General features: G+C 36.4%; 2 protein-coding genes across 2 annotated transcripts; one reads left to right on the top strand and one right to left on the bottom strand.

Annotated features, from left to right (window-relative positions):
- The first annotated feature begins 817 nt into the window (after positions 1–817).
- Positions 818–9,740, top strand: spc25 (SPC25 component of NDC80 kinetochore complex). The gene is made up of 6 exons (XM_062070664.1): positions 818–968; positions 1,040–1,105; positions 6,236–6,382; positions 6,483–6,608; positions 6,723–6,821; positions 9,628–9,740. The coding sequence occupies exons 1-6, from the start codon at positions 818–820 to the stop codon at positions 9,738–9,740; spliced, it is 702 nt and encodes a 233-aa protein (XP_061926648.1).
- Positions 9,741–10,161: 421 nt separating this feature from the next.
- nostrin (nitric oxide synthase trafficking) lies at positions 10,162–26,449 on the bottom strand. Its single transcript, XM_062069844.1, has 16 exons — positions 26,408–26,449; positions 26,240–26,325; positions 26,088–26,171; positions 25,919–25,981; positions 25,776–25,857; positions 18,256–18,318; positions 14,167–14,265; positions 13,963–14,088; positions 13,564–13,662; positions 13,353–13,478; positions 12,081–12,189; positions 11,904–11,992; positions 11,708–11,833; positions 10,556–10,784; positions 10,395–10,487; positions 10,162–10,323 (listed from the first exon to the last, which is right to left on the bottom strand). Exons 1-16 carry the CDS (start codon positions 26,432–26,434, stop codon positions 10,187–10,189), a joined length of 1,638 nt encoding a protein of 545 aa, XP_061925828.1. The 5' UTR covers positions 26,435–26,449; the 3' UTR covers positions 10,162–10,186.
- Positions 26,450–26,638: the final 189 nt, after the last annotated feature.

Here is a 26,638-nt window from a genome sequence, read left to right as displayed (position 1 = left end):
TAGTTCAAATACTGTGTGTTATGTTATTATTAGTTCAAATACTGTGTGTAATGTTATTAGTTCAAATACTGTGTGTAATGTTATTATTAGTTCAAATACTGTGTGTAATGTTATTATTAGTTCAAATACTGTGTGTTATGTTATTATTAGTTCAAATACTGTGTGTAATGTTATTAGTTCAAATACTGTGTGTAATGTTATTATTAGTTCAAATACTGTGTGTAATGTTATTATTAGTTCAAATACTGTGTGTAATGTTATTTTTAGTTAAAATACTATGTGAAATGTTATTATTAGTTCAAATACTGTGTGTAATGTTATTATTAGTTCAAATACTGTGTGTAATATTATTATTAGTTCAAATACTGTGTGTAATGTTATTATTAGTTAAAATACAGTGTGAAATGTTATTATTAGTTCAAATACTGTGTGAAATGTTATTATTAGTTCAAATACTGTGTGAAATGTTATTATTAGTTCAAATACTGTGTGTAATGTTATTATTAGTTCAAATACTGTGTGTAATGTTATTATTAGTTAAAATACTGTGTGAAATGTTATTATTAGTTCAAATACTGTGTGTAATGTTATTATTAGTTCAAATACTGTGTGTAATGTTATTATTAGTTCAAATACTCTATGTAATGTTATTATTAGTTGAAATACTGTGTGTAATGTTATTATTAATTCAAATGTGTGTAATGTTATTAGTTCAAAAACTGTGTGTAATGTTATTAGTTCAAATACACTTAAGTCCTAAGAAGAAGTACATCATAATACCTTCTTACTTGTTGTCCACTCCACAGACATTCGACACATGACGTCCATCACTGATAAGAACATCATTGATGGCTTTGCCAATGAAATGAATGAGATGCACAACAAACAACAGAAAGCATACGCAGATATCATTGAAGCCAGCGCGGAGTTGAGCCAGTCCCACAGGTACTTTGTCACATCTGCACTTGGTATGGTGCTCGGGCGTTCTGTGCCAAACTTTGTTCATCTAAATGAATAATGACTTGAACATTTCAAACAGATGCAGGTTTAAAGAAACGTGATAATGACGAGATGCTGCTTGACATCTTAGAAGCATTTAAAAAAGGTGAGTTAATCATGAGTTCATACATTAGATATATACCTGCAAATATGTATATTGAGATTACAGTTTTTTCCATTTGCTTACACACAATTTCACATTTTTCAAAACGCCACATTAAATTTTCTTAATTCCTAGATTATTTGCAAAATGACACACTTCGGTCAAAACATATACCCATTCATCAAAATAAAGGCCAAGACAGCATATCGGAAGAAAATAGAGGGACACCTCAGCAGCAACAACACAAGGCAGGTGTGGCAGGGGGTGAAGCACATCACCGGCTACAAATCCAACAACGCCTCGCTGGCGGAGGAACTGAACATCTTCTTCACTCGCTTCGAGGTGGAGCAACCACATGCAGTCACATCACAACCCTCAACCCTTGACAACGTCCTCATGTTGGAGGAACATGAGGTGCAGCGCACACTAAGGAGGGTGAACCCAAGGAAAGCTGTTGGACCGGATGGCATACCTGGACGTGTACTAAAGACCTGTGCCGACCAGCTGGCTGTTGTCTTCACCAGGATTTTCAACCAGTCCTTGTCCCAGTACATCGTCCCACCCTGTCTAAAGGACTCTGTTATTGTCCCACTGCCAAAAAAAAAACCTGCAGTAAACAGCCTGAATGATTACCGTCCAGTGGCACTTACACCAATCATTATGAGGTGCTTTGAAACTCTGGTTCAGGGGCACATCACCTCAAATCTGCCACCTGCATTGGACTCTCACCAGTTTGCGTACAGGGCAAGCAGATCTACAGATGATGCTATCGCAACAGCCCTCCACACTGCTCTGAGCCACCTAGAGCAGCAGGGGAGCTATGCAAGGCTACTTTTTGTTGATTTTAGCTCTGCGGTCAACACCATCCTCCCCCAAAGACGGGTGCCCAAACTTTTTTTAAATTTTTTTTTTTATGTCCTGCCCAGCTTCTCAGGCAAATCATATAGTAGATGTAGATGCCCATATTGGCTGTTCAGATTTACTTTACAAAAGAGAAGTGTAGGATACTTCTCTTGTTGCCTTATTTGTATTTGACTTTATTAAATGTATTTATATTATCATTTGGTGCAGCCGGGCTGGAGCAGGAGGGGATAGAAAGAGAAAAAAAGGAAGACAGAGGGGGGAATTGTGGGGACAAGAGGGGGATTAGACATAGAGACAAAAACAACAACAGCAAACACAACAACAACAACAACAACAACAACAGAGCAACATCAGCAAATACGACATGTACAAATATGATGGTAAAAGTAATAGCAAATAAGCAGTTAGCGAAAATAAAAAATAATACAGAAATGATAATGAGCATTATTACACTAAAAATGGAGCAATATGAATACCAATAGAAATAGTTCTATTGATAATAAACAATACCAACACTTTACCTTTATTATCAACAATACAATTGTTCAATTGCAACAATACAAATACGTAATGATAACTTGAGATACGAAAGAATGCAGAAAAATGGAGGGGAAGAAAGAGAAGCAACCTACATTAACCTTGTAGATTGTTATAGTAACAATAGGTTAAGCTTTGTCAGTGTGCCATGTGTTATACCCAGTTTACTCTAGGGCAACAACGTTAATATATGTTTGATGAAACGTGATTATGTGCATGAGCGTATGTGTGCATATGTACTTGTATATGTACAGTATTATTATTATTATAGAGGTTTATTTGAAATAGGGACAGATACAAAAACATAGACATCTGAAACAGTTATCCGATGCATGCATCACAGTGTTTGTAGCCAAAGCTAATTTACAACACTTGTCCCCAACAACAACAACAACAACAACAACAACAACACAGATCCAACATCATTAAAATAGGAAAATAAAAAATAGAGTGAGTTGATAATAATGATAATAGTAATAACACAGACAAAGTGCAAACTAGATAAAAGCCAATAATAATAATAATAACACTGACAAAGTGCAGACTAGATAAAAACCAATTAGTAAAAATGAGTAAAAACTAAACATGGGAACACGATTGTTGCTCAACTAGCCATAATTTTGTTTGTTTTTTGAAAGTGACAAGTGCAGGTATACTTTTCAAAGTGTCCAGTAAAGAGTTCCATAGTATGTGTATATGTGTGCTTGTACAGTGAATGAATGTGTATATGTGTGTTTGTACAGTGAATGTATATGTATAGAATGTGTATGTGTGTGTTTGTACAGTGAATGTATATGTACAGTATGTGTATACAGTATGTGTGTTTGTACAGTGAGTGTATATGTACAGTATGTGTATGTGTGTGTTTGTACAGTGAATGTATATGTACAGTATGTGTATACAGTATGTGTGTTTGTACAGTGAATGTATATGTACAGTATGTGTATACAGTATGTTTGTATAATGAGGGTGCGTGTGGATGTACAAACTTTGAGTGTGTAAATATGTACCACATCAAGTCGCCAACAGAGACCCCACAGCGCAAGGTCGGGCCACACGGGCACGGACCCCACCCATCAGGAAGCGAGACCCGCGCGACGCCACACACAAATAAATAATAAGATTAAACAAAAATAATAATAATAATTTTTAAAAAATAAAAATAAAAATTAAATTAAATTAAAATTAAAAAATAACAAATAAAAATAAATAAATAAAATTAAAATAAAATAAAGTAAGTAAATAATAAAAATTATTTAAAAAAAATAAAATAAAATAAAATGAATAAAATAATAATAATAATAATAATAATAATAATAATAATAAATTAATAAAAGCCTGGCAGGCCACCAGAACGCAGTCCCCGGAATCCGCGCCGGCCGACGAGGCAATGAGGGGTGCGCCGAACCCCAACCCCCCCACATGCATGTGTACAAGGCCCCCAGAGTGTCTACTGTGTAGTTAAAATTAGGAGGTCAGCCATTACAGCCGACCTCCAGTCCCTATTGATGCGTGTACTGTAGCGTGAGTGAGATATGTATGCTTGTGGAAACTAATAATGCAATTAAAATTGGGGGACATCAAGGTCTTGGTGGGTCCCAACCAAGCCGAGCCCTCCAAATCCTAAGTGTCTAATATGCAGCTAAGATTGAGGGATGGACGAGCAGGGGACAAGACAGGAGGACTGGAGCCCCATAGGAGGCATCCTCATCCCCCCGCCATGCCTCCCCGCAGGACAATCCCCCAAAGTCATATATATGTGTGACTGCATGTGCTATAAGTATATTGGTGCCCAAACTGACGGGGCTGGGACTGTCTTCCTCCATCTGCCACTGGATCCTGGACTTCCTGACAAATCGCTCTCAGAGGGTGAGAGTAGGCTCCCACCTCTCAGCATCCATCAGCATCAGCACCGGCTCCCCCCAGGGCTGCGTGCTAAGCCCCCTACTCTACACCCTCTACACTCATGACTACACCCCTGCTCATGCCAGCAATACCACTATTAAATTTGCAGACGACACCACAGTAGTGGGACTCATTTCTGGGAGGGATGAGTCTGCCTACAGAAATGAAGTGGAGCGGCTGACTGGGTGGTGCAGGGAAAACAACCTGGTCCTTAACACCACTAAGACGAAGGAGCTGATCATGGATTTCCGGAAGAAAAAAAACAATAAACATCCAACCACTGTACATCAATGGGGACTGTGTGGAAAGGGTCTCTAACTTCAGGTTCCTGGGGATCCAGATCAAGGAAGACCTGTCGTGGAGTATGAACACCTCAGTGACCATCAAAAAGGCACAGCAGAGACTTTACTTTCTGAGACTCCTCAAAAAGAACCACCTGTCACAACTGCTTGTGTCCTTCTATCTCTGCTCAATAGAGAGTGTGCTGACATACTGCATGTGTGTATGGTATGCCAGCTGCACGGCGGCAGAGAGAAATGTACTTCAGAGGGTCATAAAAACTGCCATGAAGATCACTGGCTGCTCTATCCCCTCACTGGGTGAACTGTACAGTGCCAGGTGCCTCAAAAAGGTCCAAAACATCATAAGGGACCCATCTCACCCCGGACATAAACTTTTTGAACTGCTGCCCTCGGGCAGGAGATACAGGACAATAAAATCCCGGACAAACCGATTTAAGAACACTTTTTACCCGAGAGCAATAGTGTCGCTGAACACAAGACAATAATGACTGTGCATGTGAGCTGTGTGCTTGGTATTTTTATGTATTTTTATCTATTTATCTAAGTTCTTATGTTTTTATGTGTTATTATGAATTTTCACTAAATTAGTTTTGCTTACAATTTCGTTGTACAATGACAATAATGACTATTCTATTCTATTTAAAGAAAGCATTTGTAAAAATGCAGTTTTATTTTCATCTCACTCACACAGACTTCACATGGTGAGACACTATTGGAGTGAGTTACCCAGAACAGTGATAAATACAAAACACACTTGTAAAAAAAAATTATTTTACTATAAGAAATCACATGTTTGGGGCATTTTGCCTGGCCTTTTTAGCATATGTGATGAATGATTACTGTAACTTGACAAAATATATTGGCAAATCCATAGCAATCGTAATTTTTTACTTTGAAGTGGGCCTATACGTAAGGACATAAAGAGAAAGTAAAAAATATCCTGTAATCGTTTCAAGAACTGCTCAACAATGATGCTGCAAAGTTCAAACTGAAAATATATATATTTTTACCACAGTCAGGTAAAGAAACATATCACAGTAGTCAATAATGACATGCACTACAAATTAACATCTGAGATAAATAAAAAGGTTTGAAAAAAAATCTGGGGATAAATAAAAATGACAGCATAGAGTATAGGCTACATGTGCAGACTTAGGCAACAGCAACTCTATGAAAGAACCTACTCAAAAGCCTCAGTTACTGAATCTAATTATCACCTGCCCGTCTAGCTGGATCAGGCCATGGTATCTCATCCACATCACATGTGAAAGATGTGAAAGTGTGTGTAAAGAATTGTGTGGAATATTTCGCAAAAACAGTGAAGCAGTCTATGCCTAATATTAGACAAATCTGCACAGTGGTTTTGCTTACTATGTGTAGACTTTAGCTGTGTGAAAATTTAGTGTGTAAGCAATTGGAAAAAACTGTAAGCAGTGATTGTACCTATCGTTGCGTACTGTTCATGTGATGTAACTGCAACAAAATAATTGTGTGATGTTAATAAATCAATGTTTGTCTCCTCCAGATTTGCCACATAAAAATGCATTATTGAAGGAAAAACAGCACGCTATTGCAGAAATGGCATCTGATATCGATCAGAAGGAAATACAGAAACTCGCCATCATTCAGAAGATTGAGAAGCTTAAAGAAGATCAAACAAGGAGAAAAGAGTGTAAACTGATGTTATATTTGGAATCCGCACGGTCAGACTCCATTTATAGTTGTTTGTAATAATAATAATCTCTGCGTGTTTTATTGATACATTTTTTCAGTAATCGAGTCTCAGTGTAAAGTAAACAAGGACCGACTGAAGAACCTGCAAAAAGCCAGAATTGTCTTTCAGGAGAATTTAGGAATGGATATACTAACGATCCGCTGCATAGCACAGGATGTCAACGGTATCGGTATGTCACAAATTACGATTTTTTGATCTCACTTCAGGTTTTTACCACCTTAATATTTGAAGGTAAGTGTACATCACATGGTGTTGATGTTTTTTGTAATCTTGATAGGTGAACAGTTGCAGTTTGTGTTCCGGAATATCAACCCCACTGATATGAACAGTACCTATGTTATCACAATGGGAATCAAGGAAGACAGAGTATATCAGAGTAAGTACCAACACAAAACTGTATCTCAGTATTAGAATTATAGCCAGCCACACAAGTTTTATTTTCGGAACACAGGTCAGTATTATTTGGCACATGTTCACATTTTTGTGCATTTATAATAGGGATGTAACGATGAACAGTAATAATGATAACCACGGTAAGTATCACCCTTTCAAAATAAAATTATCAAAAATCTGAGTGAACTTTGATAAACTCATGGATTGACTTGTACCAGCTCACTACCTTAAATGCTAACATTAGAATTGAAGCCATTAACATCTTTCCCCATTAGGAAACGACGTGCCCCAATCTAAAGTTGTGTAAACACATTGCTCTCTGAGCAACCACTGAGCGATTTAATACTGCACATTGAACCTACAAGCTTTGCCCTCAGAGTGATCCTTCTCCTCAGAGGAAAAGAGGCCGAGGTGTTCAGGGACCTCTGAATAGTAGGAGACAACACTCGCCAGAAATAACACATATTAATAATAGATTTTATTTGTTACACACTTTTCATTTAAATACATCTTAAAGTGCTACATTACAAACCAGTATTTCAAACAATAAAAGCTTAGCCATTAAAACAGATTAAAAAAAAAACAACTTTCAGTGCAGCATAAGAAACACAAAACATGCAAAACAATGGGTTTTCTAACTGTGTGTCTATTTGTTTTAGTTATTTAACAAAAAATCAATTAATAAAATAATTTAGGTGTAGGTAAGTGTTGAGCACATTCAACAGTACCGCTACAATAATTATAATTGATCATTTTGGCCGCAATATGACATTTTCATATCGTTACATCCTTAGTTAATAAAAAAATACCGGAAGTCGCAACATTGAGATGATGAAACTTTACAGGCTTCCCAGAATCCCATCTAGTTAATGCAATATAGTTTGTGCAATTTCACCCACTTCTATACTGCAATTAGGGCCGCATATTGGTAAAGACCTCACAATACAATACTTTAGTCACGATACAATACAGTATTGTGATATGGCGATAAATTGCGTTATTCTACATAGTTCAGTGAAACATTTAAAATACAAGCTGTATATATGTACACTGTGTGACAGTAATAGTTTATTGGACAATGACTGAAATACAGTGTGTACGGAAAGTATTCAGACTCCTTTAAATGTTTCACTCCTTGTTTCATTGCAGCCAGTTGCTAAAGTCCAAAACCTTTATTTTATGTCTCATTAATGTACACTCAGAATTCCATTTTGACAGAAAAAAACAGAAATGTAGAAATTTTAGCAAATTTATGAAAACTAAAAACTCAAGAATCACATGTAAATAAGTAATCAGACCCTTCGCTCAATACTTTGTTGATGCACTTTTGCAGCAATTACATCCACAAGTCTTTTTGAATATGATGCTACAAGCTTGGCACACCTATCTTTGGGCAGTTTTGCAGAACCTCTCTAGCTCCATCAGATTGGATGGGAAGCGTTGTTTTTTATTCAGAATGTCTCTGTATATTGCTGCATTTATCTTTCCCCCTATCCTGACTAGTCTCCCAGTTCCTGCCGCTGAAAACCATCCTCACAGCACGATGCTGCCTCCACCATGCTTCACTGTAGGGTTGGTATTGGCCTGGTGATGAGTGGTGGCTGGTTTCCTCCACACATGGTGCATGGTATTCACGCCAAATAGTTCAATCGTTGTCTCCTCAAACCAGATCATTTTGTTTCTCATGGTCTGAGAGTCTTTCAGGTGCCTTTTGTGTAACTTTTTTTTGCCAAGAAATAGCTTCCGTCGGGCCACTATATCGTATAGACCTGATTGGTGGTTTCCTGCAGAGATTGTTGTCCTTCTGGAAGGTTCTCCTCCCTCCACAGAGGAATGTTGTAGCTCTGATAGAGTGACCATTAGGTTCTTGGTCACCTCCCTGACTAGACTAAGATGAATGCAGAAATGTACAGAGACTTCCTGGATAAAGACCTGATGGAGCTTGAGAGATGCTGCAAAGAGGAAAGGGTGAAACTGCCCAAAGATAGGTGTGCCAAGCTTGTAGCAACGTATTTAAAAAGACTTGAGGCTGTAATTGCTGCAAAAGTGCGTCACCAAAGTATTGAGCAAAGGGTCTGAATACTTATGTACATGTGATTTCAGTTTTTTATGTTTAAAACGTTTGCAAAAAAGGTCTACATTTGGTTTTTTTCTGTCAAGATGGGGTGCTGAGTGTTCAATAATGAGGAGAAATAAAATGTAATGTTTTTATTTTAGCATATAGCTGCAAAAAGAGTAAATGAGAGAGTGAATAATTTCAAAGGGTCCGAATAATTTCCATACCCACTGTAATTTATTGGACTAACTGAGTCAAACATTTCAATGTAATTCAGATTGTCCTATTTCCATTCATTACAATTGTACCAAAGTGGGTCAAGTTTCTTGCAACTGAGATGTCCATAAAATGTCGTCTACTTCTTAACCGTCAACTTCTTGTAGCGAGGTGGCAGTGCGGCGACAATCTGGGGAGTGGAGGACCACAAGTTGTTTTTGACTTACAATCGGCCCAAAATGGGACTGTTAAAAAAAGATGTGAATGTAAAACAAAATCGATATTGTTAGAAAAAGTATCCCAATATAATGCCATATGAATATTTTTCACACCCCTAGCTGCAATATATGCATTTAGAAGTTTAGCCGTTTTCCAGTGGTCTCAGTTTTGATCATTTACAACAAACATGCAAGTTAAACAAACAAAACAAATCTAGTCTTTGGAACACCGTCTGTCACTATCTCTAAAAAAAAAAAAAATCTCCAGGAAGTTTACTAAAAACCTCCCAATTCTACAGTTGTGTCGAGCGACCCTGCGCTTGAGTGTCTGCCAGATTTGGAAAGACGCCTTCCGGAGACTAACAACTTATCAGCTTTCCTGGCCAATGTAAGGAAGCAGTTTATCTCCTGAGCACGTTAAGATGGAATAAAAAAAAAAAGGATGAAGCGTTGCAGCAATCCCCCTTGTGTATTGTCAAACAAGTGGAATAAAAAGATTAACGCTACTAATAAATAAATATATAATAATATATATATATATATATACATTATATATATATATACATACATATATATATATACATATATATATATATATATATATATATATATATATATATATATATATATACATATATATATAATATATATAAATATATAATAAATATATATTCACAATGCTATCATGGACCATATTATAAACATGTACTCATTAAGACACTGAATAGCTGATTTTACATAATTATTAATCAACACAGCAAAAAAGGGTTGGATACAGTTTTGTACAGATGTGTGATTTTAGTAGGAAATGTACTAATTGATAGAAATTTAGTTCCACTGGAAACTTGCAGATGTGAGTCAGGCTTCTGATGATTTGACACAGCTGAGTGCAGGCAGCTCCTCAACATAGGTGGATGGAAAATGACCTGTCTGGCCATTAAGTGCACCAAACCACCAGCCATGTTCTTCTTTTGTGTATATGTCAAGTAGATCCCCTGTGAAACACAACTATGTTTAGTTTAGCTCGTCTCTCTTCTAGTTGTTGATTCTTTTATTTTCATCATACCTTCTTTCAGAGTTAATTCATCGTCGTGGTTTGGTGTGAAGCTATATAAAGCCTTGCATTGTCCAACACTGCAAATGTCTGGTGTGATTTGACCTGTAAATTGTTGGTATATTTTAAAAGTGTAATCACGTAATTAAAAAACAATTATGTAAACATCCTACTGTGGTCTTTATCCTCATGCACTTGTGTTGGGGTTCCAACGATGTCCTCTTTTTCTTGCGAGACTGTACAGAAGACCTGGCTACTGGGCGAAGGCTCTCTCGGCGGGCATGTGGTGGTTTGAACAGGTCCTTTGTATATGATGGACGCCCTCAGTGAGTGTCTTGTTCTGAAGGAAGTCTTCCTTAGTTTGACTGGCCGAGTCAGCTGCACCACACTGTGCTCACAGTCCTGACATGGCGACAAAAAATTATTACTGTGCAATAGGTTACGGATTCATGAAATATATGGACAATTTAGCTTGCTGTAGTAGTATTACTATTTTAACCGACTGACATTATTTACTTAATTATTTGTTTATTCACAGTCGTGTTAGAGATTGCGTACAAACAAATAACGAGAAACTGTAAATATGGGATGTAATTGTATGCATCTGCATTCATTTGGTAAACTATGTACATCTTGCAGATTCATCTAGGTCAAAAACAGATTTAATGCAAATTGAATTTCTACCCTAAACTCTACTTCCCTCAGCTCCAAGCATAGATCTTTTCTAAAATCCTGCACCCAGCCACTACATCTATCAAGCAAGTTTTGATGGTTTTACTGGTGCAACCATATCGAATATTTTAATTCAGTTGAACCTTTATATCTTTTGGTGTAATTGCTACTAATAAACACAAAATTGTCATACAAGTCATGTAGTTGCCTTGGAAAACGCCCACATTTTTTTTTGTTGAGTCTTGAGTTAAACACAGACGTTTCCAGAAGTTTACACTCCAATATCAAGTGAGCGTTCAGTAACTGTTTCATTATGGACTCTTACTCAAGTACGATGACGACATCTTCCATAGTTTGTAAATGGGAGACGAGGCGTTGTCAAACCAGGCTGTTAGTTGCGGTCGTGACAAATGTAAAACACAAATTCTCCACTGAAAGTACTTTGTCAAGACACACGTAAATATCTGCCAAAAAAAAGGGCAATGCCCAGTTTACAGTAATCATTCTTAGTTATATGAAGACTAATCCAAGTAAACAATATACATACTAACCGACATGTTTTGAATCAAAGAAGCTAAGCCAATAAAAGTACTGTATACATCCGAACATCAGGCCATCTAATTCAATAAATATACGCTGCAACTCAAATGTACCTTATCTTTCCACTTGACAATGCTGTCACTAAATCGGTGGAAGGACTTGGGTTTCCCTTCTAGTTCACACAGCGTTAAAGAGAGTTTATAGTGAGTTGCCTCCAGTAGATTCAGCTTTAAACTGTTCTGCAGAAGACAGAATGACACCACTTTAGAAGAGCTCATTCACAATGCTCCAAGTCCAAAGACTCCACACCTCGTCAAGCTGTTGCTCCGTCTCCTCAATGTTCCGTTGGTTTGAAAAAGAAGGGTTTTCAACATAGCTTTTCATCAGCTTTTCAATCCCTGTAACAGGAGGGAGATTCCGGGACATTTTGGCATTATGGCATGTTTTCAGTCATTCAGATACATTTCAATATTTGAAGAGGCTTGCCTTCACAGTCTTTTTTTGCTTTGGATATATTTCCCTCCAAACGATAGAGTTTTACTTTAATGGCTTCCCTTCTTCGTTCTTTGCCCATCAGTGATTTTCTGTCTTCCTCCTGATGCATGCAACACAAGTAGTAACCTCATCAAATCAGAAAGTGCAACACCTTCTTTCAATGTATATTGATAGTATGGTATATGTATGTATACTGTACATTGAAAACATGCCACACATATACAGTCAGTAAACCAACACAATATAAAATCCAAGGCAAAAATTCTGCCATTGCAAAGATGATATTGCAGTCTCTACACACAACCAGATGAATAAACCTGCTGTTCCACTTATATTTCAAAATTATGCTATTTTAAAGACATAATATTCGATACATTGTGTTGATCAAACACAATGTATAAAAAAAAAAGCTTATTTTTAAATACATCTGCAAACGTATATATATGCCTTAAAGGGAAACTGCACTTTTTACTGGAGTCATTCACAATTATGAAAAACGAGACGACAGATGGATTTTCTTTTTAATATGCATTCTAAATGTAAATGAAAGTCCGCTTACAGCGGAGCCTATGGGAGCTCCACTATTTCGCCCATAAAAAATCCAATACATAACCATTCAAAAAGTGCCAACAATATGCCATTACATTTCGTGATTTGAATATTAACCAATTATTAGTTATATTGTTATTATAAGCCCCTTTTCTTCGTGAGAATTATGAGTCATTCGTCACCTAAATGAGAATATACTGTATGAACATCTCATCAGTTGGCATCCTAATGACAGCAGACCTTGCACAGTAAGTGATGTCTGCAGTGAGTAATAATAGGTGATGAAGGAAAAACAAAAAGCAAACATCGTGATGTGTTTTTGAAATGAATGTGCCACGTGTGCTTAAAATGATCAAAATACGTAAATAATAAATGTACCCCTTACTACATACCATATATACGTACATCATGTATATAAAACCTCAATGGAGATGTTTTGAGGTTTTTTTAAGGGCTTTGTAGGCATAATTGCATGGCTCCCATAGGCTCCATTGTAAACAGACTTTTGATCGCATTTATTTAATATCTATAATGCAAATAAATAACATCCATTGCCATGTCTTTCATAATGACTGAACAATATGTAAAATTCCCCCAAAAAGTGCAGTTCCCCTTTAAAACAACAAGGCTAGAATGGTCTTCATGTCTGCAGAGTAGAATGGTTGCAGTTAACTGAGGTTGAACATATGAAAATAATACCTTTCTAAAACTTACAAAATAATCAGTCATCAAAAATTCGGCTTTGTTTTCTGATGTTGTGATGCTGGTCTCCTTCACCAGTGTTTGTATGTCTTTATCCATGTCCACCCTCTGGACCAGCAGTTCAATTTGATTTTGGCCCTGGAATGGTCACAGTTTTACTTTTATGATTATTCATTAAATAAATTGCAATGATTTCACGAGAAAAACACAATAATCATGTTACATGTTTGAGGGTCTGCCCAAAACTGGACATGTGTAAGTTGTATCGGGTCAAAAGGTTGCAAAGAACTTCGATCCGCTGTTTCTCGAGCTCCTGTATGATCTGTAAAAACAGATATAATGCGAAAAGTAAAGCTTTTATTTTTATTGAGATTATTTTAATGACTTAAGACATGAAAATGTCTGCTTCTACAATTATAGTTCATACAATATAGCATACTGAGACTCTATTTGAGCTAATTAGACAAAATAGAATACACCACAAATACCCTAAGAGTAAATAGAACACATTAGTAAAAGTTGGTTAGTTGCTAATTCCGTAACCAAACTGAACTGTTATTGAATTAAGAAGAGAAAGATGAGTTTTTTTTTACTAAAATGAAATTGTATCAGATTTGGACACCTGGTAGCAGTTTTTGAGTGTGTTTTCCCACTTAAGTCTCATCTGATGGCCCTCCATGTTGATGTTAAAATACTCCTCATCCACTCGTGTCTGTAGCTCCGCTGACTTTGTCAACCTGTTCAGCATCTGCAAACAAGAATAGGAAGCAAAATCCATTAGCGAAAAACCTTCAATGCATTGTGTTAAATGATTTATTTCTTTTACCTTTTGTTTTTCTTTCTCCGTGCATATTGGTTTATTTTTCTCCACAAAGTTAAACAAAGCTTCGTGCTCCCTTGTTAATCCAAATAGTTTCTTCTTTGTCTGGTTCAGAAAAACAGACAATACGTAAAAACATGTATATTTATTCAAAGTAGTGAGTGTCGCATAACCTTTAGTCTGTTTTAATGCAACACTAAACACTAGGGCTGGGTATATGTCAAGTAATTGACAACACAATACTTATCACAATACTTGTGTCACGATACAGTACAGCATCGCGATATATTGCAATATTCTACAAAGTTCACTGATAAATTTAGAATACAGCCTAAAATATAATTTGTATATACTGTATGTATGCTAAATGACAGTAATATAGTGTTTTCCTCTGCACTTTGCGGCCCACTTACTCCGATCTCGGTGCTTTGCGGGGTTTAAAGTACCATTGAGTACAGTGAGATTTGATTATTCCTTTAAAGGGAAACTGCATTTTTTTTTTATTCTACCTATCATTCACAATCCTTTTGTAAAACAAGAACACATATACTTTTCTTTTTACGCATTGTAAATAGTAAATACATGTGATTAAAAGCCCTTAAAACCATCCAAACACCTCCATTGTGGTTTTATATACATGCTGTAAGTATATGTGTAATGTTCTAACATTTATAAGATGTTATATTTACGTATGTTGCTCATTTCAAGCATACGCATCACGATATTCGCTTATTCCCTCGACATCACTCTTACTACTCACTGTAGACTTGATGAGGTGCAACAAACATGATAAAACATCACTTACTGTACAATGTCTGCTGTCATAAGGATGCTGACCGATAGAATGTTGTTATATTCCCTTTTAGATGAAGAATGATGAATCCTCGCGAAGAAAAGGGGGCTGGAACAAAGCGTCTGTTTGTGCCTTTCTCGCCATTTCCACGTCTAAATTGGCTGTCAAAGTGTGCCAATTTACCAGATTACGTCCTCATCCTTCTACTATCTAGGTGAAAGGCACTATTTATGATCTAGAATAAACTTCCACAAGCTCCGATGCGACAAAGCAGCTCACCAACCGATGATGTCAACATGTCAGTCGATGTTAGCACTTATAATATTAATATCATTAATACTTGGTTAATATTCAAGTCGCAAAATGTAAATGAAGTATTGTTGGCGGTTTTTGGATGATCATTTATTGGGTTTTAGAGGACCTCCCATTAGCTCCATTGTAAGCAGACTTTTATTTACGAGTTAGAATTCATTAAAAAAAATACATCATTTGTCTATAGGCAACATTCTTTAAAAAAGTGCAGTTCCCCTTTAAGTTTTCATTTTACGTAGCTTTTACAGTTTATTGAGTGTTTTAAGATAGGTTAAGTGTGTATGCATATAATATTTATAATAATCATGAAATAAATAGCGTCACTACTTTGCAGGAATTCACCTACACAGAGAGAATTCATTGGAAAAACTGAGTCAAAAAACAATGCAGTTTAAATAATTAATTTCCATTTTGCAACCCTACAGAAAGTGGATCAGGTTTTTCCCCACTTAAATGAAAAAAAGCCCTTTAATTCATAACTGCCAACTTGTTGTACTGCCCTGATCTCCACTAATCCCAGCCCCACACAGAAAGGTAGCAATACAGCGACAACTTGTGGAGTGGAGGTGTGTAAGTCCTACTTCAGTTACAATCGGCTCAAAACATGATTCAAAAAACAAAAGCATTGACATTAAGACATTAAAAAATAAATTTTATATGGTTAGAAAAAGTATCGCTATTTATTTTCTCACCCCCACCAAACACAAATGTCAATAACTAAATATTAATTTTGTAATTGAACATTGTCAATGGAACCTCTGTTTTCTTACGCTCCACTTCTTGTCTGAGTCATTTCACCAAACTTTTGCCCTGATTTTTGTATAGTGTCTTGGTTATCCTAACCGAACATTGCATGTAACAAACTAACTCAATCCATATGGCTGCGCAGTCAAAACAAAGAATCTGGTGGAAAGTTCTGGTGACTCGGTCTGTGCTTTTTAAAAAATGTAGCACAACTGCAAAAAAATATGGGGCCAAAGAAAGTTTCAAAATCCGGCACTTAAAATGATGTAAATAGCAAACTATAACCTGTTACACAAACATGTACAACAATTCTTCTTAACAAAAGAGGAGAATTATAACCTTAGAGATAAATCCAACATAAAATATTTGCATGCACACTTAAGACCTTGAGTTTATCAGCATGTGGAATTAAATTACGGAATGGATTAAGTAAAGAAGTCAAACAAAATACTAATATGATCCAGTCTAAGAAACTGTTCAAACTACAAGTAGTAAGATCAACACTGATAAACATTTGAAACATTATTGAAAAATTAGATTATTTTATTAATCCCGACATGTGGATTTATGTATTTAACAAAAAAAGGTGAAATAACTGAAAACATGTTTTATATTCTAGTTTCTTCAAAATAGCCACCCTTTGCTCTGATTACTGCTTTGCACACTCTTGGCATTCTCTCCATGAGCTTCAAGCACACCTGTGAAGTGAAAACCATTTCAGGTGACTACCTCTTGAAGCTCATGGAGAGAATGCCAAGAGTGTGCAAAGAAGTAATCAGAGCAAAGGGTGGCTATTTTGAAGAAACTAGAATATAAAACATGTTTTCAGTTATTTCACCTTTTTTTGTTAAGTACATAACTCCACATGTGTTCATTCATAGTTTTGATGTGACAATCTACAATGTAAATAGTCATGAAAATAAAGAAAACACATTGAATGAGGAGAAGATGTGTCCTAACTTTTGGCCTGTACTGTACGTAAACAGCTTCTATTGTGCTGCAGTGCAGTTTTACATAATTACTGACTACAACCACAATAATGAATAAATGGTATTATTATTGTTGTTTGATTGTGCAGGTGTGTCTAATGTGTGTGGTGACCATACTGTATGTTGCATAGTGCAGTATTTTGCATGTCGTACTAATCTTTTAATATACTGGTACCTTAAAATTTCAATTAACCAATTTTTTTAATTGAGAAAAAAACCAAAAACATTCTCAAAAAGTTTTCCTTTAAAAATTCTAGAAGGTTTTTGTTACTTTACTTTTTGTTTTGGATTCATGTAATCTAGGCCTGGGCAAATTAAGGTCCGGGGGGCCGTTAACCTTTTCAATCTGGCCCGCCGGACATTCCCAAATCATTATTTTAGATGTTTAAGATGTAAAGTGCAGCTGCCATTATGATGTGCAGTGATGTTTTCTAATGTTTTCTCTGGTCATCTCATGAGTTACTATGGTCATCTAATTAGTTACTATGGTCATCTAATGAGTTACTATGGTCATCTAATGAGTTACTGTGGTCATGTAATTAGTTACTATGGTCATCTAATTAGTGACTATGGTAATGTAAGTCACAGCAGCTCAGACGAGGCACCAAGCAGTGTGGGTGGGGAGTGTTTCCACAGAGTGTTTCCAGAGCCTGAAATGTGGGTGTCAGGGACAGATGTGGAAGGAGATTTTTACAACAAATTTCTAAAGCTTAGTGATATATCACATATATTAGATTGTAGCTGGGTTTATTTTACCCTTCGAGTTCATATTTCACTGTTTGTTGCATTTTTGTTGTGTTTCACTTGATTGTAAAATATGTGGATGGAGAGGGGGTGTGACGTACATATGTTGTCAATATTTAGTGTTTTATCCTTCATAGTTAATATTGTAAATCCCACATTCTTTATTTTCATGTACATTCTGGGTGTGTCACTCATTGAAAAATTCCATTCTGTTTTTTAAGGCGGTTCGTCATAATGTTTTTTGCTTTCAATCAGACTTTATTGTGAGGTTTTGTATTAGTGTTCCTAAAAATAGATATACCGGCCCCAGACACATTTTTTTTCTCTAAATTTGGCCCCCCGAGTCAAAATAATTGCCCAGGCCTGATGTAAACTGTGTCTATTTAATGTTAGCTACTTGTTAACTACTTTATGACAACACCAAGATTATAATGGTTTAATTTTCCTATTTTAATAATGCCTTCTGTTCCCACGTTAAAATTCTACAACCCACAGAACCAAAGACACTTTTACCTTGAGTTGCTCGCTCCAATTCGCCATGACAAGTTTTTCCGTTCTTTCGATAGCGCTGTCCAGCTGTTAAAAAACACAACGTCGCTGTTACCAGGAATACATGTAGAGAGTTGTACAAGGTGTGTCAGAAAAGTTACCAGGAATACATGTAGAGAGTTGTACAAGGTGTGTCAGAAAAGTTACCAGGAATACATGTAGAGAGTTGTACAAGGTGTGTCAGAAATGTTACCAGGAATACATGTAGAGAGTTGTACAAGGTGTGTCAGAAATGTTACCAGGAATACATGTAGAGTTGTACAAGGTGTGTCAGAAATGTTACCAGGAATACATGTAGAGAGTTTTACAAGGTGTGCCAGAAAAGTTACCAGGAATACATGTAGAGAGTTTTACAAGGTGTGTCAGAAATGTTAGCTGGAATACATGTCGAGAGTTGTACAAGGTGTGTCAGAAATGTTACCAGGAATACATGTAGAGAGTTGTACAAGGTGTGCCAGAAAAGTTACCAGGAATACATGTAGAGTTGTACAAGGTGTGTCAGAAATGTTACCAGGAATACATGTAGAGAGTTTTACAAGGTGTGTCAGAAAAGTTACCAGGAATACATGTAGAGTTGTACAAGGTGTCAGAAATGTTACCAGGAATACATGTAGAGAGTTGTACCAGGTGTGTCAGAAAAGTTACCAGGTATACATGTAGAGTTGTACAAGGTGTGTCAGAAAAGTTACCAGGAATACATGTAGAGTTGTACAATCAATCAATCAATCAATGTTTATTTATATAGCCCTAAGGTGTGTCAGAAATGTTACCAGGAATACATATAGAGTTGTACAAGGTGTGTCAGAAATGTTACCAGGAATACATGTAGAGAGTTGTACAAGGTGTGTCAGAAATGTTACCAGGAATACATGTAGAGAGTTGTACCAGGTGTGTCAGAAAAGTTACCAGGTATACATGTAGAGTTGTACAAGGTGTGTCAGAAAAGTTACCAGGAATACATGTAGAGTTGTACAAGGTGTATCAGAAATGTTACCAGGAATACATGTAGAGAGTTGTACAAGGTGTGTCAGAAATGTTACCAGGAATACATGTAGAGAGTTGTACAAGGTGTGTCAGAAATGTTACCAGGAATACATATAGAGTTGTACAAGGTGTGTCAGAAATGTTACCAGGAATACATGTAGAGAGTTGTACAAGGTGTGCCAGAAAAGTTACCAGGAATACATGTAGCGTTGTACAAGGTGTCAGAAATGTTACCAGGAATACATGTAGAGAGTTGTACAAGGTGTGTCAGATAAGTTACCAGGTATACATGTAGAGTTGTACAAGGTGTGTCAGAAATGTTACCAGGAATACATGTAGAGAGTTGTACAAGGTGTGTCAGAAATGTTACCAGGAATACATGTAGAGAGTTGTACAAGGTGTCAGAAATGTTACCAGCAATACATGTAGAGAGTTGTACAAGGTGTGTCAGAAAAGTTACCAGGAATACATGTAGAGAGTTGTACAAGGTGTGTCAGAAATGTTACCAGGAATACATGTAGAGTTGTACAAGGTGTGTCAGAAATGTTACCAGGAATACATGTAGAGAGTTTTACAAGGTGTGCCAGAAAAGTTACCAGGAATACATGTAGAGAGTTGTACAAGGTGTGCCAGAAAAGTTACCAGGAATACACGTAAAGTTGTACAAGGTGTGTCAGAAATGTTACCAGGAATACATGTAGAGAGTTGTACAAGGTGTGTCAGAAAAGTTACCAGGAATACATGTAGAGTTGTACAAGGTGTGTCAGAAATGTTACCAGGAATACATGTAGAGAGTTGTACAAGTTGTGTCAGAAAAGTTACCAGGAATACATGTAGAAAGTTGTACAAGGTGTGTCAGAAATGTTACCAGGAATACATGTAGAGAGTTGTACAAGGTGTGCCAGAAAAGTTACCAGGAATACATGTAAATTTGCACAAGGTGTCAGAAATGTTACCAGGAATACATGTAGAGAGTTGTACAAGGTGTGCCAGAAAAGTTACCAGGAATACATGTAAAGTTGTACAAGGTGTCAGAAATGTTACCAAGAATACATGTAGAGAGTTGTACAAGGTGTGTCAGAAAAGTTACCAGGTATACATGTAGAGTTGTACAAGGTGTGTCAGAAATGTTACCAGGAATACATGTAGAGAGTTGTACAAGGTGTGTCAGAAATGTTACCAGGAATACATACAGAGTTGTACAAGGTGTGTCAGAAATGTTACCAGGAATACATGTAGAGAGTTGTACAAGGTGTGTCAGAAATGTTACCAGGAATACATATAGAGTTGTAGAAGGTGTGTCAGAAATGTTACCAGGAATACATGTAGAGAGTTGTACAAGGTGTGTCAGAAATGTTACCAGGAATACATATAGAGTTGTACAAGGTGTGTCAGAAATGTTACCAGGAATACATGTAGAGAGTTGTACAAGGTGTGCCAGAAAAGTTACCAGGAATACATGTAGCGTTGTACAAGGTGTCAGAAATGTTACCAGGAATACATGTAGAGAGTTGTACAAGGTGTGTCAGATAAGTTACCAGGTATACATGTAGAGTTGTACAAGGTGTGTCAGAAATGTTACCAGGAATACATGTAGAGAGTTGTACAAGGTGTGTCAGAAATGTTACCAGGAATACATGTAGAGAGTTGTACAAGGTGTCAGAAATGTTACCAGCAATACATGTAGAGAGTTGTACAAGGTGTGTCAGAAAAGTTACCAGGAATACATGTAGAGAGTTGTACAAGGTGTGTCAGAAATGTTACCAGGAATACATGTAGAGTTGTACAAGGTGTGTCAGAAATGTTACCAGGAATACATGTAGAGAGTTTTACAAGGTGTGCCAGAAAAGTTACCAGGAATACATGTAGAGAGTTGTACAAGGTGTGCCAGAAAAGTTACCAGGAATACACGTAAAGTTGTACAAGGTGTGTCAGAAATGTTACCAGGAATACATGTAGAGAGTTGTACAAGGTGTGTCAGAAAAGTTACCAGGAATACATGTAGAGTTGTACAAGGTGTGTCAGAAATGTTACCAGGAATACATGTAGAGAGTTGTACAAGTTGTGTCAGAAAAGTTACCAGGAATACATGTAGAAAGTTGTACAAGGTGTGTCAGAAATGTTACCAGGAATACATGTAGAGAGTTGTACAAGGTGTGCCAGAAAAGTTACCAGGAATACATGTAAATTTGCACAAGGTGTCAGAAATGTTACCAGGAATACATGTAGAGAGTTGTACAAGGTGTGCCAGAAAAGTTACCAGGAATACATGTAAAGTTGTACAAGGTGTCAGAAATGTTACCAAGAATACATGTAGAGAGTTGTACAAGGTGTGTCAGAAAAGTTACCAGGTATACATGTAGAGTTGTACAAGGTGTGTCAGAAATGTTACCAGGAATACATGTAGAGAGTTGTACAAGGTGTGTCAGAAATGTTACCAGGAATACATACAGAGTTGTACAAGGTGTGTCAGAAATGTTACCAGGAATACATGTAGAGAGTTGTACAAGGTGTGTCAGAAATGTTACCAGGAATACATATAGAGTTGTACAAGGTGTCAGAAATGTTACCAGGAATACATGTAGAGAGTTGTACGAGGTGTCAGAAATGTTACCAGGAATACATGTAGAAAGTTGTACAAGGTGTGTCAGAAATGTTACCAGGACTGATTATGTCAATCGCATGTTTGATGTGAAGGCCATCGATCCAGCAGATAGTCTGCAGATAAATCCTTCATTCAGTGTGCGAGAAGAGGTGGAAGTTGTGGCAGGACATTGCCCTAAGAACATGGCCATGCTGGAGCAGCCTCTCTAGTCACCCAACCTGGCTTCTAGTGACTTTTCTTTTCTTTTTTCCCCAACTTCAAGAGGGTCACTTTAAGTGGGCTCATTATGAAGACGCGGACAACATCTAGAGGGCCGTGACGACAAAGCTACATCTTGGAGGAATCCTTCCAGGACTACTGTGCATGAAGACATGGCAGAGAAACTAGGGAAGTGCGTTACAAGTCCACGGTTAGTACACAAAAGGGGAAACCTTGGCTTTTGTGACAGTCCTGGGACTTGTCTGACACACCTTGCATAATAATCCATATAAGGCAGGGGTGTCCAAAGTGCGGCCCGGGGGCCATTTGCAGCCCGCAGCTAATTGTTTACCGGCCCGCCACACATTCTGGAAATGCTATTGCAAAAATAAAAAATAAACATTACAAAACGTGGAATGAGGTGAAATCTAACTAGAAAAAGTTGCAATGTTGACACAAAGCTGCCATGCAGGATGCTTTTTTTCTTTTGTCTATCGTTATTTTTCTTTTTTTGCCATTGCTAAAAAATTTTTTTAAAACATCAATGTTATAATGAATTATTGACCTATTCAAGGCTCCAATTATTTCTAATATTTCACTTTAAAATGTTTTATGTGGAAAATATTGCATACATTGTGTGGTTGCCATACAAAAACAGCAACGTTTTCTTCGACAAAATAATAGTTAAAACGTAAAATTGACAGATATAATGTATCTGAAGTTGATCTCGTAATTTAAGTGTTGAAAGTAAAAAAAAACCTGATACAAATGTATCACTTTGAGTGGGGCACCTTTTGTATCCTAAATATATTTAATGGGATTTTATTTATCTTTTCACTGTGATTACTCAAAAATAACAATGAAATAATATCAATGGTGTCTTGCATTATTGATGTTTTTAAGGCTCTAATTACGTCACATCAAACATTGCTTTCTGAATGTTTTGGGCAGTGGGGGAAATACTGCATATTTCAGTTTTATTATAAAAAACAAAGTTGTCTTGACAGAAAAGGCATAAAACCTTTTTGGGTTTTTTAATTTTACATCAACCTGAAGTTGATATACTGTAGAGATTTACTTTAAGCGTTAAATTAAAAAAATAATAATAATAATTTGACATGTTTTTAACATTTTAATGACTTAGACACTTTATGGTCCCCGGGAGCCCTAAAGGTAAAAAAAAACCTAAAATCCATACATTTTGTTATGATTTGAAAATGAAAACTATCAAAATGGCCCCCGCAGGCTTTAATTTTTCCGTATGCGGCCCTCAGTAGAAAAAGTTTGGACACCCCTGATATAAGAGATCACACACAGGCTTCTTTCTCTAATAATAATCCATATACTGTAAAAGATCACACACAGGCTTCTTTCTCTAATAATAATCCATATAAGAGATCACACACAGGCTTCTTTCTCTAATAATAATCCATATAAGAGATCACACACAGGCTTCTTTCTCTAATAATAATCCATATAAGAGATCACACACAGGCTTCTTTCTCTAATAATAATCCATATAAGAGATCACACACAGGCTTCTTTCTCTAATAATAATCCATATAAGAGATCACACACAGGCTTCTTTCTCTAATAATAATCCATATAAGAGATCACACACAGGCTTCTTTCTCTAATAATAATCCATATAAGAGATCACACACAGGCTTCTTTCTCTAATAATAATCCATATAAGAGATCACACACAGGCTTCTTTCTCTAATAATAATCCATATAAGAGATCACACACAGGCTTCTTTCTCTAATAATAATCCATATAAGAGATCACACACAGGCTTCTTTCTCTAATAATAATCCATATAAGAGATCACACACAGGCTTCTTTCTCTAATAATAATCCATATAAGAGATCACACACAGGCCTCTTTCTCTAATAATAATCCATATAAGAGATCACACACAGGCTTCTTTCTCTAATAATAATCCATATACTGTAAAAGATCACACACAGGCTTCTTTCTCTAATAATAATCCATATAAGAGATCACACACAGGCTTCTTTCTCTAATAATAATCCATATAAGAGATCACACACAGGCCGCTTTCTCTAATAATAATCCATATAAGAGATCACACACAGGCTTCTTTCTCTAATAATAATCCATATAAGAGATCACACACAGGCTTCTTTCTCTAATAATAATCCATATACTGTAAAAGATCACACACAGGCTTCTTTCTCTAATAATAATCCATATAAGAGATCACACACAGGCTTCTTTCTCTAATAATAATCCATATACTGTAAAAGATCACACACAGGCCTCTTTCTCTAATAATAATCCATATAAAAGATCACACACAGGCTTCTTTCTCTAATAATAATCCATATAAGAGATCACACACAGGCTTCTTTCTCTAATAATAATCCATATAAGAGATCACACACAGGCTTCTTTCTCTAATAATAATCCATATAAGAGATCACACACAGGCTTCTTTCTCTAATAATAATCCATATAAGAGATCACACACAGGCTTCTTTCTCTAATAATAATCCATATAAGAGATCACACACAGGCTTCTTTCTCTAATAATAATCCATATACTGTAAAAGATCACACACAGGCTTCTTTCTCTAATAATAATCCATATAAGAGATCACACACAGGCCTCTTTCTCTAATAATAATCCATATAAGAGATCACACACAGGCTTCTTTCTCTAATAATAATCCATATACTGTAAAAGATCACACACAGGCTTCTTTCTCTAATAATAATCCATATACTGTAAAAGATCACACACAGGCCTCTTTCTCTAATAATAATCCATATAAGAGATCACACACAGGCTTCTTTCTCTAATAATAATCCATATACTGTAAAAGATCACACACAGGCCTCTTTCTCTAATAATAATCCATATAAGAGATCACACACAGGCTTCTTTCTCTAATAATAATCCATATACTGTAAAAGATCACACACAGGCTTCTTTCTCTAATAATAATCCATATAAGAGATCACACACAGGCTTCTTTCTCTAATAATAATCCATATAAGAGATCACACACAGGCTTCTTTCTCTAATAATAATCCATATAAGAGATCACACACAGGCTTCTTTCTCTAATAATAATCCATATAAGAGATCACACACAGGCTTCTTTCTCTAATAATAATCCATATAAGAGATCACACACAGGCTTCTTTCTCTAATAATAATCCATATACTGTAAAAGATCACACACAGGCTTCTTTCTCTAATAATAATCCATATAAGAGATCACACACAGGCCTCTTTCTCTAATAATAATCCATATAAGAGATCACACACAGGCCTCTTTCTCTAATAATAATCCATATAAGAGATCACACACAGGCTTCTTTCTCTAATAATAATCCATATAAGAGATCACACACAGGCTTCTTTCTCTAATAATAATCCATATACTGTAAAAGATCACACACAGGCTTCTTTCTCTAATAATAATCCATATAAGAGATCACACACAGGCTTCTTTCTCTAATAATAATCCATATACTGTAAAAGATCACACACAGGCTTCTTTCTCTAATAATAATCCATATAAGAGATCACACACAGGCCTCTTTCTCTAATAATAATCCATATAAGAGATCACACACAGGCTTCTTTCTCTAATAATAATCCATATAAGAGATCACACACAGGCTTCTTTCTCTAATAATAATCCATATAAGAGATCACACACAGGCCTTTTTCTCTTGCTTTGCTCGTCTAAGACCTGACGTATTTCCAAGATGGCCTCTTGCTGAAATGCATTTCCAAGCGACCTACAAGCAAAACGCATATTGTATTTAGAAGCCTTTTTCTTGTGTTTTTGCAAAAAACTACCTGTGGGCGTCAGCTCGTGAGTACATCTCATCCGACACGTGGCACCAGGCGCTGTATATGGAGCTGAAAGCAAGAAAAGTCACACCTGCTTGAGTGTTTTTGTCAGTATCTATCACGTCTCCATGACACTTTTTCTGGAAAAGGTGGTGTTTAAACAAAAGCCCCTTACTTGTTGCTCATGCTTTTGGAAGCCCTCATTAGTTTTCCAGCCAATTTTTGTAGCCCCTTAGCATACGTGTGCTCCAGCTCAGCCCTAGCGCAATAAGATAGCAGCAAAAATGGTGAACTAATGTCACAAGTTCATATTTGCCTGTGGTCTACCTTTGCTGCAAAACAGTCATAAATTCCTTGCAGTAGCACTCCCCGTCTTTTGACACGCGTTTCACATTTTGATAGAGTTGGTTGTACTGAAAGACAGCATATAAAGGGTAAGACTAAACATACACAACACATTACATTGAAAATGAACACTTTTCAGCATATACTCACAGAGCAGGTGCTGATATAGTCTTTCATCCTAAACACTGTGGCCGTTTGTTGACTTTGGACCAAGAACTTTGACCACTCCTCCCAAAGTAACTCATGCAGAAATCACTTGAGTTGAAGTCGTTGAACTTTGCAAACTGAGAATTGCAAAGGTAATTTGGAAAATCACATCTGCCATTAAAAGCAAGTAAAAATAAGTTTTAAAAAAAAGAGAAAAACAAGCACAATAGACAT

The sequence above is a fragment of the Entelurus aequoreus genome, linkage group LG14 (genome assembly GCF_033978785.1).
Source record: "Entelurus aequoreus isolate RoL-2023_Sb linkage group LG14, RoL_Eaeq_v1.1, whole genome shotgun sequence".
Lineage (NCBI taxonomy): Eukaryota > Metazoa > Chordata > Actinopteri > Syngnathiformes > Syngnathidae > Entelurus > Entelurus aequoreus.
This window is presented reverse-complemented; position numbering and strand designations above follow the sequence as displayed.